At 47.5% G+C, this 22,092-nt stretch overlaps 1 protein-coding gene across 12 annotated transcripts in view; it reads left to right on the plus strand.

Moving 5' to 3' along the window:
• Positions 1-22,092, plus strand: part of svild (supervillin d) — a 214,367-nt gene that overhangs the window by 108,362 nt on the left and 83,913 nt on the right. For all 12 annotated transcript variants that reach the window (XM_078223785.1, XM_078223788.1, XM_078223790.1 and 9 more), the window contains 3 exons: positions 15,020-15,527; positions 19,846-20,074; positions 21,881-22,010. In XM_078223785.1, coding sequence (XP_078079911.1) covers positions 15,020-15,527; positions 19,846-20,074; positions 21,881-22,010 — 867 coding nt within the window. The remainder of the gene's footprint in view (positions 1-15,019; positions 15,528-19,845; positions 20,075-21,880; positions 22,011-22,092) is intronic.

Below are 22,092 nucleotides of genomic sequence, written 5' to 3' on the forward strand. Positions count from 1 at the left end.
TGGGCAGGCCCAATGGCTGCTCTGTGCTGAGCCAGGGTGTCAGTTGCGACACTGTGGCTAACTGCCTTGTGCTAGAGAGATCAATCAGCCAGTCCTGCTCACACTTACTATCCACTGATCCCTGGTGGGAGATGCATGGACATCGGGTGAGGATGGGATGATTCTTTAACTGTGATAACTTCTATAGTCGAATGGCCTTCTAGCACCCTACAGGATCACACTTGAATAAAGACTATTTGGGCATGGCCTTGTCAGTCCCCATTCGCCTAAAGCCCTGGAGGTATCTTAGAAAAGGATTAGGGTGAATGTTGGACTAGAACTTCCAAGGAGTAGTAATCACAGTAAGATTGCCACTCTGCTCCCCTTTTCCCACCTTCGTTGGGAGCTGTACCTCTGTTGCCCAACCTCCCAAATCAGGCCCAGTGATAAAAGTGCAGCACAGCGAGTCACCAAGGCCACCAGTGCAGTGCAGTGAGTTCCTGAGGCCACTAATGCAGTGCAGTGAGTTCTTGAGGCCACTAATGCAGTGCAGTGAGTTCTCGAGGTCTCCAGTACAGTGCAGTGAGTTCTCAAGGCCACCAGTGCAGTGAGTTCTCGAGGCCACCAGTGCAGGGCAGTGAGTTCCCGTGGTCTCCAGTGCAGTGCAGTGAGTTCTCGAGGCCACCAGTGCAGTGCAGTGAGTTCTCGAGGCCACCAGTGCAGTGCAGTGAGTTCCCGAGGTCTCCAGTGCAGGGCAGCGATGCCAGGGGAAGTGAGGCATTGTCCCGTATTATATCACTAGCTGTTGTAAAGTGGGTAAGTATAAGGTTCAGAGACATGCTGAGAAGCCGGGGTGAAGGTAGTTGTATAAGCTCAGTTGATAGGATTGGGGAGTATGTAGGATGAGTCCAGGGTTGGGGATGGAAGGTATCAGTGGCTATTGCAGGGGGAGGGGGACAGTATTCATCTGGGGTCTAAGATAGGTCTGGGAGGGGTTTGAATGGTCGATGGGGGAGAGGGGTGGTTGGGTGCTCAGTCGGTGGTAGCCAGGGGGTAGTTGAGGTTGGGGGTTGCAGTCAGGTGGTTGGGTGGGTAGTTATGGGGACTTGGGGGGATAGTCAGAGGGTTGGGAGGGTGGTCACAGAGATTGGTGATATAGTCAGGTATGGGGTTGTAGTCATGGGGTATCAGGAGGGTTGTAAGCAGGGGGATGTGGGGTGATCAGTGGGTTAGGGGGCTCGTGTGTGTTGTGGGAGGTTGGGGGGGGGTTCAAGTTGGTAGCTGTGGGGGTGGTCACTAGTATAGTTACACAGGCATGAGAAATGGTTTCAATCCTTCTAACCTTTCCTGGGAAACTAAAGTTCATTAAAGTTTATTTGTTAAAGTTTATTTATTAGTCACAAGTCGGCTTACATTAACTCTACAATGAAGTTACTGTGAAAATCCCCTAGTCGCCACACTCTGGCGCCTGTTCGGGTCAATGCACCTAACCAGCACGTCTATCGGACTGTGGGAGGAAACCGGAGCATCCGGAGGAAACCCACGCAGACACGGGGAGAACGTGCAAACTTCACACAGACAGTAACCCAAGCTGGGAATGGAACCTGGATCCCTGGTGCTGTGAGGCAGCAGTGCCAACCACTGTGCCACCATACAGCCTCTATGCTGCAAAGAGGGTCAGAACCATCTGCGATCTCAGATCTGAGTTGGGGTAACACATGGTTCCCAGTGCAAGATAATTGTCCATTGGAATTTGAATTTTGTGGGTGATTCCCATGTAGCCCTGGCATGGGGCATCGAACACACTGTGGGGGGTGGTGGTGGTGGGAGGGTCCTCCCCCAGTGTATCTTCAGGAGTGCCTCACGGGCATAGTGCCCTCCGAGGTTGGAAGATATGAGCCGTAAATGTGATTGGAAATGTACCTGAAATATCATGAAAAAATAAACTGCAGTGTGATTGGTCCAGAAAGCCATGTCCTTTAACCAACTCTCATTCCTGTGACGTCTGTGCGGGAAACGCAATGGTATTTTCAAAGAGGCCGGAATTGTCAGTGAGATCAGGAACAACAAACTCCTGGAAATGGAGCCTTGCCATTTCCCCTCTATTTAAATGGAACAATGACCGTTGTTAATATCGGGTGGAGATCGAGTACATCACAAAGCGGGTACCAAGAACAAAGCCAGTCAAAGAAACCATTCAACCAACTCAGGACGGAGTTAATAGCTTCAACGCTCAGAAGTCCAAAGACCCTGACCTTCGCTTGCAGTGTGGCGAGTCAGGCTTCATTCATATTTAAAAATATATCCTTGTGTCAACAGGGTGTCATTGGCAGCATTCGACTCAGCAGGCTGAAAGTTCAATCCCCACTGCAGGCCTTGAGGCTAACAATTTCAGTGCCCTGCTGAGAGAGTGCTACACTGTTGGAGATGCTAAACTTGAGATCCCTCTGTCTGTAAAGGGTCAACACAGTAAGAAGTTTAACAACACCAGGTTAAAGTCCAACAGGTTTATTTGGTAGCAAAAGCCACTTTGCTACCAAATAAACCTGTTGGACTTTAACCTGGTGTTGTTAAACTTCTTACTGTGTTTACCCCAGTCCAACGCCGGCATCTCCACATCATGTAAAGGGTCACACAGTGTGATTTGTAGAAGAGTAGTGAGTTCTCACTATGTCTTGCTTAAGTTCCCTCTCTCAATCTTATGGGTGGCACAGTGGTTAGTGCTGCTGCCTCACAGCGCCAGGGACCCAGGTTCCATTCTCAGCTTGGGTCATTGTCTGTGCGGAGTTTGCACATTCTCCCCGTGTCTGCGTGGGTTTCCTCCGGGTGCTCCGGTTTCCTCCAACAATCTGAAAGATGTGCTGGTTAGGAGCATTGGCTGTGCTAAATTTTCCCTCAGTGTACCCGAGCAGGCGCCGGAGTGTGGCGACTAGGGGATTTTCACAGTAACTTCATTGCAGTGTTAACGTAAGCCTACTTGTGACTAATAAATAAACCGTAACATCAAGGACAGCTTAATTGGTCATGTGCTGTTTCTGGGCTCGATCTTGCTGTGCACCAATTTGTTGTTTGTATTTTGTTGAAGCGGTATCACTTTAGCTGTTCATGAAGTGTTTTGGGGGCATTGAGGACGTGATAAATTGATTTACAAATACAGAATTGTCCCTGTGTGTGAGAAATTAGATGAGAAAGGTTTTATTGAAGAGGATCTTTGTTTCTTCTCACTTTTACCTCCTGTGATATTAATCGCACTAGCTTTGAAATGAGACTGGGAATATTACCAAGCTATCCTTCATATACTGCCAGGAATGGAGTAAGAAATCCCAAGGTGGTCAGAACGGAAATGGTCGCACGTCGAGTCTCAATTGAGAGAAGGCTGGGAAAGTGACTTAAAGTTTGGTCAAAGGGGAAGTATTTTTGAGAAAGAAAAAGGGATGTGGCAAGGCAGGAGTAATTAGGAAGAGAATTCTAGAATGCATTGTGAAATCTATCCTAAACTAGTTGGTGAAGTATGAAGCTGGACAGTAATACTTGTCTTGATAATAGGTTTATTTACAGAATGCAGCATTACTTATGTCCATCAGTGACATAGTAACCCCGTGCCCCAACAGTCATAGAGTCATAGAGGTTTACAGCATGGAAATAGGCCCTTCGGTCCAACTTGTCCATGCTGCCCCATTTTTTAACCCCTAAGCTGGTCCCAATTGCCTGCATTTGACCCATATCCCTCGATACCAATCTTACCCATGTAACTGTCTAAATGCTTTGTAAAAGACAAAATTGTACCCACCTCTACTACTACCTCTGGCAGCTTGTTCCAGACACTCACCATTCTCTGTGTGAAAAAACTGCCCCTCTAGACCCATTTGTATCTCTCCTCTCTCACCTTGAACCTTTGCCCTCTAATTTTAGACTCCCTTACCTTTGGGAAAAGATATTGACTATCTAGCTGATCTATGCCCCTCATTATTTTATAGACCTCTATAAGATCACCCCTAAGCTTTCTATACTCCAGAGAACGAAGTCCCAGTCTATCCAGCCTCTCCTTATAATTCAAACCATCAAGACCTGGTAGCGTCCTAGTAAATCTTTTCTGCACTCTTTCTAGTTTAATAATATCCTTTCTATAGTAGGGTGACCAGAATTGCACACAGTATTCCAAGTGTGGCCTTACCAATGTCTTGTACAACTTCAACAAGAAATTCCAACTCCTGCATTCAATGTTCTGACCGATGAAACCAAGCATGCCGAATGCCTTCCTCATCACTCTGTCCACCTGTGACTCCACTTTCAAGGAGATATGAACATGTACCCCTCGATCTCTTTGTCCTATAATTCTCCCCAACGCCCTACCATTAAATGAGTAAGTCCTGCCCTGGTTCAATCGACCAAAATGCATTACCTCGCATTTATGTAACTTAAACTCTATCTGCCATTCATCAGCCCACTGACCCAATTGATCAAGATCCCGTTGCAATCCTAGATAACCTTCTTCACTGTCCAATATGCCACCAATTTTGGTGTCATCTGCAAACTTACTAACCATGCCTACTAAATTCTGATCCAAATCATTAATATAAATGACAAATAACAGTGGGCCCAGCACCGATCCGTGAGGCACACCACTGGTCACAGGCCTCCAGTTTGAAAAACAAACCTCTACAACCCCCACCCTCTGGCTTCTGTCATCAAGCCAATTTCTTATCCATTTGGCTACATCACCCTGGATCCCGTGAGATTTAACCTTATGCAACAACCTACCATGTGGTACGTTGTCAAAGGCCTTGCTAAAGTCCACATAGACAACATCAACTGCACTGCCAAAGAACAAAGAACAAAGAACAATACAGCACAGGAACAGGCCCTTCGGCCCTCCAAGCCCGCGCCGCTCCCTGGTCCAAACTAGACCATTCTTTTGTATCCCTCCATTCCCACTCTGCTCATGTGGCTATCTAGATTAGTGTTAAACGTTCCCAGTGTGTCCGCCTCCACCACCTTGCCCGGCAGCGCATTCCAGGCCCCCACCACCCTCTGTGTAAAATACGTCCTTCTGATATCCGTGTTAAACCTCCCCCCCGTCACCTTGAACCTATGACCCCTCGTGAACGTCACCACCGACCTGGGAAAAAGCTTCCCACCGTTCACCCTATCTATGCCTTTCATAATTTTATACACTTCTATTAGGTCACCCCTCATCCTCCGTCTTTCCAGTGAGAACAACCCCAGTTTACCCAATCTCTCCTCATAACTAAGCCCTTCCATACCAGGCAACATCCTGGTAAACCTCCTCTGCACTCTCTCTAAAGCCTCCATGTCCTTCTGGTAGTGTGGCGACCAGAACTGGGCGTAGTATTCCAAATGCGGCCGAACCAACGTTCTATACAACTGCAACATCAGACCTCAACTTTTATACGCTATGCCCCGTCCTATAAAGGCAAGCATGCCATATGCCTTCTTCACTACCTTCTCCACCTGTGACGTCACCTTCAAGGATCTGTGGACTTGCACACCCAGGTCCCTCTGCGTATCTACACCCTTTATGGTTCTGCCATTTATCATATAGCTCCCCCCTACGTTAGTTCTACCAAAATGCATTACTTCGCATTTATCTGGATTGAACTCCATCTGCCATTTCTTTGCCCAAATTTCCAGCCTATCTACATCCTTCTGTAGCCTCTGACAATGTTCCTCACTATCTGCAAGTCCAGCCATCTTCGTGTCGTCCGCAAACTTACTGATCACCCCACTTATTCCTTCTTCCAGATCGTTTATATAAATCACAAACAGCAGAGGTCCCAATACAGAGCCCTGAGGAACACCACTAGTCACAGGCATCCAGCCGGAAAAAGACCCTTCCACTACCACTCTCTGTCTTCTGTGACCAAGCCAGTTCTCCACCCATCTAGCCACCTCCCCCTTTATCCCATGAGATCCAACCTTTTGCACCAACCTACCATGAGGGACTTTGTCAAACGCTTTACTAAAGTCCATATAGACGATATCCATGGCCCTTCCCTCATTAACCATTCTCGTCACTTCTTCAAAAAACTCCACCAGGTTAGTGAGGCATGACCTCCCTCTCACAAAACCATGCTGACTGTCGTTAATGAGTTTATTCCTTTCTAAATGCGCATACATCCTATCTCTAAGAATCCTCTCCAACAACTTCCCGACCACGGATGTCAAGCTCACCGGCCTATAATTTCCTGGGTTATCCTTCCTACACTTCTTGTGATCAGTAAGTTTGCGGACGACACAAAACTGGCAGGACTTGCAGATAGTGAGGAACATTGTCAGAGGCTACAGAAGGATATAGATAGGCTGGAAATTTGGGCAAGGAAATGGCAGATGGAGTTCAATCCTGATAAATGCGAAGTGATGCATTTTGGTGGGAATAATGTAGGGAGGAGCTACACGATAAATGGAAGAACCATAAAGGGTGTAGAGACGCAGAGGGACCTGGGTGTGCAAGTCCACAGATCTTTGAAGGTGACGTCACAGGTGGAGAAGGTGGTGAAGAAGGCATATGGCATGCTTGCCTTTATAGGACGGGGCATAGAGTATAAAAGTTGGGGTCTGATGTTGCAGATGTATAGAACGTTGGTTCGGCCGCATTTGGAATACTGCGTCCAGTTCTGGTCGCCACACTACCAGAAGGACGTGGAGGCTTTGGAGAGAGTACAGAGGAGGTTTACCAGGATGTTGCCTGGTATGGAGGGGCTTGGTTATGAGGAGAGATTGGGGAAACTGGGGTTGTTCTCCTTGGAAAGACGGAGGATGAGGGGAGACTTAATAGAGGTGTATAAAATTATGAAAGGCATAGATAGGGTGAACGGTGGGAAGCTTTTCCCCGGGTCGGTGGTGACGTTCACGAGGGGTCATAGGTTCAAGGTGAAGGGGGGGAGGTTTAACACAGATATCAGAAGGACATATTTCACACAGAGGGTCGTGGGGGCCTGGAATGTGTTGCCGGGCAAGGTGGTGGAGGCGGACACACTGGGAACGTTTAAGACTTATCTAGACAGCTATATGAACGGAGTGGGAATGGAGGGATACAAAAGAGTGATCTAGTTTGGACCAGGGAGCGGCGCGGGCTAATTGTTCCTGGTTTCTCGTTTCAAGGCTTCATTCTACGATCATCTTGCTGGTGCCAGTACAGAGTGAGACTGCGGATAGTTGGGAACCTGTCTCGGGGGCAGGGGATTCATATGGTGTTCGTGGAAGTGGAAATGACTAGGGTTGGGAAGCATTTTCCGATCGGGGCCATTGTGATCTCCTGGACTCGTTTCGATCGCCTCAGGGGGTCGGAGAGGAATTTCCCAGATTTTTTTTTCCCCATATTGGCCCTGGGGTTTTTCACTCTGGGTTTTCGCCTCTCCCTGGAGATCACATGGTCTGGAATGGGGGGGTGGGGGTAAGTTAATAGGTTGTAATGAACAAAGCATCGTAGCTGTGAGGGACAGCTCAGTGGATAGGATATTGGTATGTAGATAGGCTGGAAAATTGGGTGGGGATCCTGGATTCAGGATTCAATCCTGGACCGGGGAGCGGCGCGGGCTTGGAGGGCCGAAGGGCCTGTTCCTGTGCTGTATTGTTCTTTGTTCTTTGTTCTTAAATAACGGGACCACATTAGCTATCCTCCAATCCTCCGAGACCTCACCTGTGTCCAGTGACGAGACAAAGATTTGCTTCAGAGGCCCAGCGATTTCATCTATCATCTCCCTGAGCAGCCTGGGATAGATTCCATCAGGCCCTGGGGATTTGTCAGTCTTTATATTCCCTAAAAAACCTAACACTTCCTCCCTTGTAATGGAGATTTTCTCTAACGGGTCAACACTCCCCTCCGAGACACTCCCAGTCAACACATCCCTCTCCTTTGTGAATACCGACGCAAAGTATTCATTTAGGATCTCCCCTACTTCTTTGGGCTCTCAGCATTATTCCCCACTTTTGTCCCTGAGAGGTCCAATTGTTTCCCTGACAACCCTTTTGTTCCTAATGTATGAATAAAATGCCTTGGGATTCTCCTTAGTCCTGTCTGCCAAGGCCATTTCGTGACCCCTTTTTGCCCTTCTAATTCCTCGTTTGAGTTCTTTCCTACTTTCTTTGTACTCCTCCAGAGCTCCCTCTGTTTTTAGCTGCCTGGACCTAACGTACGCCACTCTTTTCTTTTGGACCAATCCCTCAATTTCCCTGGTTATCCACGGTTCTCGAATCCTACCCTTCCTATCCTTCTTTTTTACAGGCACATGCCTATCCTGCAGCCCCAACAACTGTTCCTTAAAAGACTCCCACACGCCAGATGTGGATTTACCCTCAAACAGCCTCTCCCAATCAACAGCTGCCAATTTCTGCCTAATCCCACTAAAGTTAGCCTTCCCCCAATCCAACACCTTACCCTTGGGACACCACTCATCCTTTTCCATCACTATCCTAAAGCTGACAGAATTGTGGTCACTATTTGCCACATGTTCCCCTACCGAAACTTTGAAGACCTGACCGGGCTCATTCCACAGTACCAGGTCCAGTATAGCCCCCTCTCTAGTCGGACTATCAACATATTGTTCCAAAGAACCGTCCTGTATACATTTTACAAATGCCTCCCCATTCAGACTCCCAGCCCTACGCGATTTCCAGTCTATACCACGGAAATTGAAGTCTCCCACTACAACAACCCTATTTTTCCTGCACCTATCCATTATCTCCTGACATATCCGTTCTTCTACTTCCCTTGGGCTGTTGGGGGGCCTGTAGTATACCCCCAACATAGTGACTGCACCCTTCCTGTTTCTGAGCTCCACCCACAGTGACTCGTTACACGACCCCTCTGAATTGTCCTCTCTCTGCACCGCTGTAATATGCTCTCTAACTAATACTGCTACTCCCCCGCCTCTTTTGGCCCCTCCTGATGCGCGATTAAATCACTCGGGAGGCTGGATCGTACCCGGGAAATAAAGGCTTTTATTAGTAACAAGAATGGAGCATACTGCATTACAATAGAATCCCAAACTAAAGGGTCACCAGGCAGTGCAGTGACCTTTATACTCCTACAGGTAGGCGGAGCCAACCGGAGTGTACCACAGAACAATACCAACAGGTAGAACACCCCAACCCTAACCCCAACAGTGACAACAGTAACATATGTACAAGTACCCATAGTGCTAACCATCTATGGTTCAGTACCCATAGTGGTAACCATCTATGGTTCACCACACCTCCTCTGTCTCGCCTAAAACACTTGTACCCCGGAATATTCAGTTGTCAGTCCTGTCCCTCTTTCAACCAAGTCTCTGTCACCGCAACCACATCCAAATTCCTCATAAGCATTAAGGCCCTAAGTTTGTCTGTCTTACCTGCTACGCTCCTTGCATTGAAGTAGATGTACTCCAGACCTCCAGGCCCAGTGAGGTCATCCTCCCCCAGAGCTCTTCTTCTTTGCCACCCTTGTCCTGGCCCCAAGCTCGTCCCCAGCCTCCACACTTGTAGACCTAATTTTTTGATCCCCACCCCCTTGCCATATTAGTTTAAACCCACCCGAACTGCACTAGCAAAACTCCCAGCCAGGATATTCGTGCCCTTCCAATTTAGTTGTGACCCGTCCTTCTTGTACAGGTGCCCTCCTCTCTTGAAAACTTCCCAGTGATCCAGGAATATGAAGCCCTCCCTCCTGGACCAATCCTTTAGCCAAGCATTCAATTGTACTATCTCATCTACCTTTAAAAAACTCAATCAAATTTGTGAGACATGATTTTCTACTCACAAAACCATGCTGATTGTTCCTAATCAGTCCTTGCTTCTCTAAATGCCTATAGATCCTGTCTCTCAAAATATCTTCTAACAATTTACCACTACAGATGTAAGGCTCACCGGCCTGTAGTTCCCAGGCTTTTCCCTGCAGCCCTTCTTAAACAAAGGCACAACATTTGCCACCCTCCAATCTTCAGGCACCTCACCTGTGACAATCGGTGATTCAAATATCTCGGCAAGGGGACCCGCAATTTCCTCCCTCACCTCTCACAATGTTCTGGGATACACTTCATGAGGTCCCGGGGATTTATCTACCTTGATGTGCTTTAAGACTTCCAGCACCTCCTTCTCTGTTATATATACACTCCTCAAGAGTGTATTTATTTCCCCAAGTTCCCTAACATCCATGCTTTTCTCAATAGTGAATACTGATGAGAAATATTCATTTAGCATCTCACCCATCTCTTGTGGATCCCCACATAGATGACCTTTAAAAGTATTCTCGATACTTAATTAAACAATGCTCTTCACTGGTGTATCTTAACAATGCAATCAACAGATAATTAACATGCAAGGTAGTCATGGCTGAGTAGAGTGGACAGAACTGGTTGGGCTGTGTCCAGAATATTGTGCAGATGCAGAAGGATAGAGGTTGCAAGTGGGTACATAGGGTCAGGCGGGGGTGCAGAGCAGGAGGGGGACAAGATGTTGGAATGAAGGTTTTAAACCCATGAGCTGAAGAATGGGGATTAGTCTGGGATAGGGAAGCTGGGTGTGATAACCCCCATGATCTGCGTGGGGAATCACTAATTGACCTCCCAATTGGGCTCATTGGGTGGCACGGTAGCACAGTGGTTAGCACTGCTGCTTCACAGCTCCAGGGACCTGGGTTCGATTCCCGGCTTGGGTCACTGTCTGTGTGGAGTTTGCACATTCTCCCCGTGTCTGCGTGGATTTCCTCCGGGTGCTCTGGTTTCCTCCCACAGTCCAAAGATGTGCGGGTTAGGTTGATTGGCCATGCTAAAATTGCCCCTTAGTGTCCTGGGATGCGTAGATTAGAGGGGTTAGCGGGTAAAATATGTAGGGATATGGGGGTAGGGCCTGGGTGGGATTGTGGTCGGTGCAGACTCGATGGGCCGAATGGCCTCTTTCTGTACTGTAGGGTTTCTATGATTTCTATGAATACGTGCTCCCTGGGGGATTGGTAATTAGCCAACCAGGTGGAGCTCGTATACCGAGCCCTGTATAAAGCAAGACCCTGAGAGGGTCCATTAACCTTTTAGTCCCGGTTGGGTCCAGTTGTGATCACCACAGGCTTGTGGTTATTATTTATTTACATTTTGTGTAATAAAAGCACTGCTCCTTTACAGCCGACATCCTAGAATTGTTATTTTGGGTTTGGGATAGGGGGGCTGGGTTTGGGATTGGGGTGTGGGGATCAGGATAGGCGCCTTGTACAGGATGAATGTGTGCGACAGGTTTGGATAGCTTGGTAAAGGCAAAACACTGCAGATGCTGGAATCTGAAACAAAAACAGAAAAATGCTGGAAAATCTCAGCAGGTCTGACGGCATCTGTGGAGAGAGATTAGAGCCAATGTTTCAGGTCTAGACGACCTTTAGTCAGAGCATCGTTTGGTTGGAAGGGGAATTTTGAGAAATGTTGTTTTGCCTGAAAGAGTTCTTTTGTGGAAGGTGTGGGGGAGGTTAGAATTTGAACCGGCTGAATGTGCTGGATTTTCTGTCTACTCCTACACTCAGCGAGAAGTAAATCTTGTCTTGTGATGCAGGAGTGTCAATGCTGGTAGGTCATTACTAATGTGAAATGAATGAGAACAGGGTAGGGTAAAGAGTTAATAAAAAAAAGTGGTTTTGCTCAAATGAATCACTTTTGTACACCGCAAGTGAGCGATTGGCACAGGACCATAAATTTTACTTCAAGTCTTAACAACGTTTCAGAGAAATGTAAGGATTGAGAGGCAGGATTCTTTTTCAGTTAGGAGTTGCTGCAGTATCCAAACAAACAGCTGGTTTTCAAAGCTTAAAGATCATTTTGTTTGATGCAACTGTTGAGGTTCATGTCGATAATACCATTACATGAATTTAAAGCAATAATCGGGCTCCCCCAGGAACGGACCTTGCCAAGGAGAGAAATATGTAAAGGATCTGATTTCAATTGCTGTGTGTGTAAACTTGAATGGTGCGGGTTTTTTGGGGGGGGACTAGAAGCTGCTTTCAATCATTTTGGATCGGACGGTGTTTATTCACCAAGTACACCATTGTGAAGCAGAACCCTCGGTGCGTTAGCTGCTCCCTGCGGCTGGGATCGAACCTGCAACTCTCGGACCCTTGAGGTAAGAATGCCACCAACAGAACCCACGCTGCCTGCGAGAGATGCCTGCCTATGGTGTCGGTGTGCAAGCAGGAAATACTTCACATTCTCAGCAGGGTCTGCTCGAGAGACTGGAGGAAAGTGAGCACATAGTGAGTTAAGGCAGTTTAGCCGGTGTGCATGTTTAAGCTCTGCGGTCGGTTACCACATTATGCTGCCAGTTTGAGCTAGGGCTGAGGGTTTAGTGTTTCTCAGTTGGACTGCCAGGTAAAATGCCGTGCTCAGAGAAGCGTTCAACTTCAGGGAGGAGAAAGGGGACATTGTCCAGTGAGGGAATAACAAGTGTACTTCCAGAGAGCCAATTGCAAAAGGCGGTCACCAAGACAGCTATGATCGTAACAGAATTTTCCTCCCGGGCTGAAGGAGTGCAGGTAGTGTGAGAGGACGGAGCAGGGAGAGCTGGAGATATTGGGGGCTTCGCTAAAAGCACCCACGGCAGTTTGGATCAGGTCGGTGGAATCACTGAGGCTAATCCAGCTGGAGGTTGCTCAGAGTGTTTCTCACACAGAGCCACAAATTCAGGCACTGTTAGAAATATGTGATTAATTCTCCCCCCTCAAACACTGTACTCGGCTGTGGGCTGGGTCAGGAGTGTAGCAAGTCACTTCAATTTCTGCAGATGCAAACTCCCTCAGGCAGAACGAGACAGTATTTAGTGCTTTGATCTCTGCAGCTAGATTACTGTCGCTTCTACATTTTCTGCTGAATTCTTCATTGGTGAGTATGTCACGGTTTTGAATTTATCTCACTCACACTCTCACATCCTGATAACTTGCCACCAGTGGCAACTGGCAAATCAAAGTCACTGGCGATGAAGGCTCAGGTTTTCACTAGATCCAGTCAATGCTGTTGGAAGGAACACAAACACCTGGGCTGGAATTTTATCACCATTCAGTCCGGCGGGATTTTCCCATCCCGCTGCATTGAATGGAGATGTAGCTGCCCGCCAAATTCTCCGACCTCGCTGCAGCGGTAGTGTGGCGTGAACGGCAGGTAAGATCGCGCCCCATATGGACTCCATCCTACTGGCTGCATAAGATTTGACTCGGCTGGATACGTTGAAACATTGAAACTAGAAGCAGGAGTGGGCCATTTGGTCCTTCGAGCCTGTTCTGCCATTCATTTTGGTCACGGCTGATCATCGAATTCAATATCCTGATCCCTCTTCCCCCCCATATCCCTTGAAGCCTTTAGCCCCAGAGCGATATTTAACTTCCTCTTGAAATTACACAACGTTTTGGCCTCAACTACATTCTGTGGTAGTGAATTCCACACATTCACCACCCTCTGGGGGAAGAAACTTCTCCTCACCTCAGTTCTAGAAGGTTTACCCCTTATCCTCAAGCTATGACCCCTAGTTTTGGATTCCCCCACTATTGGGAACATTTTTTTCTGAATCTACCCTGTCTAATCCTGTTAGAATTATATAAGTTTCTATGAGATCCCCTCTCACTCTTCTAAACTCCAGTGAATATAATCCTAACCGACTTAGTCTCTCCTCATATGACCGACCTGCCATCCCAGGAATCAGCCTGGTAAACCTTCATTGTACTCCCTCTATAGCAAGGACATTCTTCCTCAGATAAGGACACCAAAACTGCACACAATACTCCAGGTGTGGCCTCACCAACGTCCTATACAATTACAGTAAAACATCTCTATCCCTATACTCAAATCCTCTCACTGCACGCAAAATCAGTAAATAGATCAAGAATTTCCTTTTGACCACAGCCCTCCGTATTGACATGATAGCTCACAATATTGATTGGATACAGAGGCCTGGATAGTAACAGGGGCGGGTTATGCAGGTGACAGGGGAAAGCTTTCAGATGAGAAGCGTTGGCTTTCCCACGTGCTGTGGAGTTTTCTCTCAGTGAGGGGTTCCTTAGCCAGATGTTCAGAGGAGAGCTTTGGAGCAGGCCACGGAGCAGGTGGGTCAGAGTTAGGTGTGGTGTCTAATTCCTGACCCAGAGGGGGGTCTTCCTACATAAGGGCTCTGTGATTAGGTGTGAGGGGGTGATGTTGGTGGGGTGGGGGGGTGGAGGAGGGGGGGGGGGGCTGGGCTGGGGGGGGGGGGGGGGGGGGGGGGCATCACAGGAAGCATTCCTGCTGCTCCTGGCCCACAAGCAGTGCTATATAGTCAGTTAACTTCTCCCTCCCAGTAATTAACATATTTGGATTCCTGGAACCTGATTGGTTGCTGCCTCTTTTCCCATCTCCTTAAAGTCATAGAATCCCTGAACTGCAGGAGGCCGCCAATCGGCCCATCGAGTCTGCACCGACCACAATCCCACCCAGGCCCTATCACCATAACCCCATGCATTTACCCCAGCTAGTCCCCTGGACATTAAGGGCCAATTTAGCATGGCCAATCCACCTAACCTGTACATCTTTGGACTGTTTGAGGAAACTGGAGCACCCAGAGGAAGCCCACGCAGACACGAGGAGAACGTGCAAACTCCGCACAGACAGTGACCCAAGCCGGGAATCGAACCCGGGTCCCTGGCACTGTGAGGCAGCAGTGCTAACCACTGTGCTGCCGTGCTGGCACGGCCCCACCCTCGCACAGTGCGCAGGTTGGGGACGGGTTGAAGATTTTTAAAAACTCATGTCATTCCAGACCCTAAACTATCCATTCTTGCTTGTTAAAATTCAACTTTCTTTGGGCTTGACCTGATTCCGGTTTCAATTCAAATCATCCACCTCTACACACCCGCTTGCCTCTCTCTTGAGGTCATCTTGTTCTAACCAGCCTTCTCCAGTCAGTAAACTAAGCCAATCGAGTTAATCATTTTCAAATGGTCATAGATTAGAGGCTGGGATTGTGGGCTGGAATCCCAGTCAACAAATGTCTGAGTAGCTTTTGCATGCTTCAGCAATTAAAGCAAGTGTCACACTTTCAGCTCCAGGAACTCCCGGAACAACGGTGCCAGCCTCTGCCCAGCCCGCAAGCACAGATTCCTGCAGAGAAAACAGCAATGGACACTTTAAGCTTCTCTCCAGCTCAGGAAGAGGTGGCGAAGCCTGAAATAATGTCAGCGGCATCAAACGCCAGCTCTGAGGACAGCAGAGAGGCAGCTACTCTTGTAATTGCGGAGACACCCAAGGAAATTAAAGGGATATTGAAAACACAAAGAGTCGGCAAGGAGTGGGATAGCAGCGCAGAGAGTGACATCCTGCAGGAACAACCTGCGAAATATGAAGCAAACAGCACAGCTGATACACTGCCAGAGAGCAACTCCATTCCAATTGCCCTGTGTGGAGAGTACAGAGAACAACACAACACAGACAAGGAGGGTGTAATCCCAGAGCTGGAGAGAAGTGAAGAGGAAGCGAGAGTAATCAACAAAGATGTTTTAGAGACACAAAACTCAAGTGAAGTACAGGACGATGACCAGAGAGAAATGACAGGTAAATACAGTGTTTGTTCTTTACAGTTTATCTCTTTGCCAGTCTATTATTGGTTATTGTACATCGCGTCATTTATCCTGAATAGAGGCTGCAGTGCTTCAGTTGTGCTGTTATCCTGAATAAAAGTGAGTTTTTAAAAATTTCCTCTCAGGATGCAGCTGTCACTATTGCCCATAGAGACATCCGCAATACCCAGCAAGTATTGCCCATTCTTGAGCAGGCGGTGAGCAGCCTTCATGAATCTCTGCCATCCATGGGCAGAAAGTGTTCCCAAAATACTGTTGTGTGAGGAGGTCCAGAATCTTGTCAATGAAGGGGCGGCACGGTAGCACAGTGGTCAGCACTGCTGCTTCACAGCTCCAGGGTCCCGGGTTCGATTCCCGGCTCGGGTCACTGTCTGTGTGGAGTTTGCACATTCTCCTCGTGTCTGCATGGGTTTCCTCCGGGTGTTCCGGTTTCCTCCCACAGTCCAAAGATGTGCGGGTTAGGTTGATTGGCCAGGTTAAAAATTGCCCCTTAGAGTTCTGAGATGCGTGGATTAGCAGGTAAATATGTGGGGGTAGGGCCTGGGTGGGATTGTGGTCGGTGCAGACTCGATGGGCCGAATGGCCTCCTTCTGCACTGTAGGGTTTCTATGATATGATTTCTATGAAGGAAGAGTGCAAGCCCAGATAGGGTGTGACTTCAAAGGGGCTTGGAGGTGGAGAGCTTTTGTGATGCACCAGTGGTGGTGTAGTGGTAATGTCATTGGACTAGTAACCGAGCATTCCAGGGACATGGGTTCAAATCTCATCATGGCAGCTGGAGGATTTTAAATTCAATTTAAAAATCTGGAATATAAAGCTAGTCTCAGGAAGTGTGACCATGAAACTATCATTGATCCTCATAAAAAAAACTTGCATTTCCAAAAAGTGTTTGATAAGTTACTGCACAAAGGGCTATTGAATATGATAAGAACCCATGGTGTTGGGGTAGTATATTAGCATGGATAGAGGATTGGCTCACTGAGAGAGTAGGGATTAGAGGGGTATTTTCAGGATGGCAATCTCTAACTAGTGGAGTGCCACAGGGATCAGTGCTGGAGCCACAGTTATTTACAATATATATTACTGACTCAGACGAGGGAGATGAATGTACTGTTGCCAAGTTTGCGGCTCACACAAAAACAGATGGGAAGGCAAGTGGTGAGGATGACACAAAGGGGGGAATTTTCCCATCCCGCCTGCCACGGGAATCGTAGTGGATGGGACATGGACCATACCAAGGTTCATTGACCTCGGGTGGGATTTTCCGGTTTTGGGGTGAGCCTGGCCGGAAAATCCCGCCCAAAGAATCTACAGAGGAACGTAGACAAGTGAGTGGGCAAATACTTGGCAGATGGAACATAATGTAGGAAAATGTGAAGTTATTCACTTTGGTAGGAAGAAAGTGGAGCTGAATATTATTTAAATGGAAAAAGAGACTGCAGAAATCCACAGCACCGAGGGATTTGGGAGTCCTCGTGCATTAATCACAAAAAGCTAGCATGCAAGTTCAGTAGGCAACTGCGAATATAAATGGATGTTAGCCTTTATTTCAAAGCAAATGGGATATAAAAATTGGGAAGTGTTATTTAACCTATGCAAGGCACTAGTTAGACCACACCTGGAATACTGTGAACAGTTTCCTCCCCTTATCTAAGGAAAGATATATTGGCATTGGAGGCAGTCCACAGAAAGCCCAATCCCTAGGTCGATCTCGGGTACGGAGGGATTTTCTTATGAGGAGAGGATGAGTAGGTTGGGCCTGTACTCATTGAAGTTTGGAAGAATGAGAGGTGACCTTATTGAGACATATCGGGTTCTTGGGGGCCTGACAGGGTAGATGCTGAGAGGTTGTTTCCCCGTGTGGGAGAGCCTAGGACCAGAGGGCATAATCTCAGAGCAAGGTGCCACTCATTTAAGACAGAGATGAGGAGGAATTTCTTGAGAAGGTAGGAAATCTGTGGAATTCTTACCTCAAAGGGCTGCAGAGGCTGGGTCATTAAGTACGTTCAAGGCTGCGATAGACAGATTTCTAATCATTAAGAGAATCAAGGGTTTTGGGGGTAAAGCAGGAAATTAGAGTTGATTGTATCATAATCTCATTGAATGGCAGAACAGATTTGATGGGCCGAATGGCCTGGTTCTGTTTCTACTTCTCTTGGTTTTATGGTCTTGCCAGTGACAAGCACATCCTGTAAATGAATTTAAAAGAACCTTTGTCCTTTTAGCTGATAGGGCTGTGGGTTTGAGATAGAAAACATTGAAACATAGAAGATAGGAGCAGGAGGAGGCCATTTGGCCCTTTGAGCCTGCTCCGCCATTCATCACGATCATGGCTGATAATCCAACTCAATAGCCTAATCCTGCTTTTTCCCCATAACCTTTGATCCCATTCGCCCCAAGTGCTGTATCCAGCAGTCTCTTCAATGTTTTAGCATACATTCAATGTATGATTTAGTGTCTTGAGACTTGTATAGTTGGCTTAACATTCACACTGAAGTTGACTGCCTAAATGCAGTCTCTCTCCATTGGCTATTGTCCGTAGTGAGAACAGGCCTAGGTTCCAGGAAGCAACGTCCTCAGAAGGGACCTTCAATGAGAAAAAATTGGAACCCAATTCCATAATCTGAATACAGAAGTGGGAGAGCAAGATCCAGCCGTTAGCCACTGCAGAGTGAATGCAGTGGTATACAACTAACTTAGATATTCAGTCACTTCCTTCTACAACAGCAACCACATTCCCTGCAGCTGAACACTGACAGCAGGTTGTGGATGGTTAGTTATTCACTTCCTTGTTTTCTGTTTGGAAGTGTGTCTCAGTGGAACGTAAAGGGTGACGTAAAGGAGTTATTAACAAACTACCCAATTGAATATACTTCATGACTTTGAGGGTTGTGGAGATATTGGCCGGAAATTTCCCAATCCCTGGCCCGTGACTCCTGCTCATTAAAATGAATGGAATGAGTGTAGAAAGGGAAAACCCCACTCATTAGTTAATGAGGCCATGAAAGATTCTCACTGCATGCTAAGGAGGAGCAAAGTAAACACTGGAACATGGGAAACAGAAATAGGCAACCCTCATAATCCATGAATGTCGCAACACTCGACAAAGGTGGCACCGTGGTTAGCACTGCTGCCTCACAGCGCCAGGGACCCGGGTTCAATTCTGGCCTTGGGTGACGGTCTGTGCGGAATCTGCACGTTCTCCCCGTGCCAGCACGGGTTTCCTCCAGGTGCTCCGGTTTCCTCCCACGCTCCAAAGATGTGCAGGTTAGGTGGATTGGCCATGCTAAATTGCCCCTGAGTCTCCCAAGATGTGTCGGTTCGCGGGATTAGCGGGGTAAATGTGTGGGGTTATGGAGATAGGGCTGGGTTGGGCCTGGCTGTGTCAGAGAGTTGGTGCAGACTCAATGGGCCGAATGGCTTCCTTCTGCACTGCAGGGATTCCAAAAAACAAGGCAACCGTAATGCACGGAAATAATAGAATATAAATCATTAAATGTATAACCTAGTTGCACTGGTGTAGCCCCTGAGAAACAAGGGAAGGGTTAATGAGAAACTCCGACTTTCTGGGTGAGGGAGGAAGTACCTTTCAGGCGATATTGGAGAATGTTCCCTACTCCCAAAATTATTTAAGCTAAGTTTATTTAATGCCGTAAAGGGAATGAAACAGTTAATTCTGGAATGGCACTTGAAATGAAATTGGGAGTGTAAGACAAAGGGTCATAGCAGTAAAAGACAAATTTAGGACTGGTGTCAAATCTTCACACGGAAAATAATTAACACTTAAAATGATCTCTGAGGTACTGGAGGTGAAAACACCTGACATCATCTAAAAAACACAAGTAGATGCAGCAAGACATTAAGGTCATTCCTGATGGATGAGTTAACTGGGCCAAAGTGATCGTCCTCATCTGTAATTATCTTGTGAACTCGAGAGCAGAGGAATGGAAGCTCGGGTTCCTGTTCCTAACACTGATTTAGTGATTGCTGCTGTAAAATATTTGGCCGTGGGCTCTGGGTTTGAAGACTGGAATTGGCTGAGCTGTGAATGTGCTGTCACCGCTCTCACTGTCCAGATCTGGCTCCCTGGGCAGTGGCCACTGGGGAGGGGAGGCAGGTTGATGAGGGAGGGTCAGGTGCACTTACAAGACAAGCTTTGGAGTTCAATGTGACTGTAATGGTAAGAGGCGCACTTTCGATACAGTCAGTGGGCACCATTAGGGCCGGTGTTAATGCTGAAGCTCCCTCCGTTAGGATGTTGCTTTAAACAAGCTTCTGTTCCATTAATACAGACACCGAAAAATCCGCAGTGCTTTCCCAGGACATTTTCTCAACACCACCCTCTTCACCGCCATGGCAACAAGAAGACGATGGTTCCCCTCCGCAATGCCTGGAGGCCGATATCTATTCCACTCCACTTGGCGAAGTGCAAGGGAAAAGCTACCTGGATCCGTTACTTGATGAGAACAATGTGGAGCAGTCCCTGACTCCAATTAATGTGGGAGCCTCTGTTAAGGACAGGTACAGACATTGAGAACTAATCCCCCCCTACACACCGGTTACACTCTAATCCCTCCTGCTCCTCCTGCCTCCACTTTTCTCTCTGCCTCAGATTGTTTTGCTCTGATAGGCTCTGGATGCCCTGTATTCCAATGTCCACCTGACCGTGCTTCCTGCAGAGTCAGGAGTGCAGGAACTGTAGTACTGTTTGACTGTGGAAGGCAGCACTGCTTAGTATGGAGCTTTTCTTCCCTGACACTCTAAACTTCTACATGAAGTGTAACTGGGCAGTGATTGTACCAATTACCCTGGTTTGGGCAACTGAACAAGTGCGGTGCCCACAACTGCCAGTCTATCAGAGAACAGTCAATAGTAAGACCACCATGACTTAATCAGCCTGACCTTTCCTCCAGTATAACCCTGAGTCATTCCATCGCACAGAATGTCTCGCAATCCCATCAAATCGCATGTCATATCATGAATATTGAAGAATTGTTTCTTCAGTCAGATAAAGGACAGAACCAAATTCTGACCGTGGGCGGGATTTTATGACCTCGCTCGAGTGAGACCGGAAATTCCCACTCGAGATCAATGGACATTTCCGTTGTCCGACCCTCGCCCACTCCGGTTCCATGGCGGGTGGGTGGTAGAATTCCGAAACATATCTCACTGGCTTACTTCCTGCTAACATCATGCACAATCTGCATGTGCCAGTGAAATCACTTTAAGGTATAGTTTTCATTTGAATAGGGAGTGTTTTCTTAATGTAAACTGTCTGCTTTGCATATTAAAGATACTCGGCGTCAGGGGATGAGGTAGTTTCCTGTGTGTTCCACAGCAAGCCATCGGGTGATGTGTATAATTGTGCGAATCAAACCATCCATTCCAACCTCACCTGACATTGTCTCTGCCCCCGCCCCTCTGTTACCGGCACTTTTATCCAGGCCTCTGCTATCTCGGCAGCTGACCATTCCAATGCAAATCTGGCTGCTCTCCATTTTCTGCCCCTTACCATCTTGAGGTCAGCCAACACTCTGCTGCCTATGTCCTCATGTCCCTCCCTGGCCTCACCCTCCCTTTCTCTGTGATCTCCTCAAGCTGCACAATGATCCAAGATATCTGCATTCTGCTAATTCCGGCCTCTTCAGCTTTCCCAGTTTTAGTCATGTCACTAAGATGTGTACAGAGGGATATGGGCCAAACATGAGCAAATGGGACTGGCTTAGTGGTTTAAAAAAAAAGACAGCATGAACAAGTTGGGCCGAAGGGCCTGTTTCCATGCTGTAAACCTCTATGACTCTTTAAAGTTAAAAATTTATTTATTAGTCACAAGTAAGGCTTACATTAACACTGCAATAAAGTTATTGTGAAATTCCCCTGGTCGCCACACTCCAGCGCCTGTTCGGGTCAATGCACCTAAGCAGCACGTCTTTCAGACTGTGGGAGGAAACCCACGCAGAAACAGGGAGAATGTGCAGACTCCACACAGACAGTGACCCAAGCCAGGAATCGAACCCTTGTCCCTGGTCCTGTGAGGCAACAGTTCTAACCACTGTGCCATCATGCTGCCCATCGGAGGCCATGCCTTCGGCAGCCTGGAGCTCAAACTCTGGAATTCCTTTCCTTCGCCTCTCCATCTCCCTGCCTCTTCCTCCTTTTTTCAAAAGGCTCTGAAAAAGCTTTGACCAAGTTTTTGGCTGTTTCCTTACTTGACTCCGTGTCAGAATCTTGCTTTATAATGCTCCTGTGAAGCACACGTAGGAGAGTTTGATTGCAGTCTTGTTAAGTAAGTCGCTGTTGTATCTCACTAAGTGTACTCCACGCCAGGTTGCAAAGGCTGAAAGGTGGTGAGGAACACTGGAAGAATAAAATGAACAAGCGGCAGAGTGATGTCCGTGTCCGGTTGACTGAACGCTGTAACCAGCTCCAACAGACTGAAGATGCCTGGAAGAAAAAGGTAACAGAGCCTCGACAGGTCAAGATTGAGATGTGAGAGTTCAGAGCTGTTGATACCGGGCATGTACCGTACAGCCAGTTTA

Source organism: Mustelus asterias, chromosome 11, assembly GCF_964213995.1.
Source record: "Mustelus asterias chromosome 11, sMusAst1.hap1.1, whole genome shotgun sequence".
NCBI lineage: Eukaryota > Metazoa > Chordata > Chondrichthyes > Carcharhiniformes > Triakidae > Mustelus > Mustelus asterias.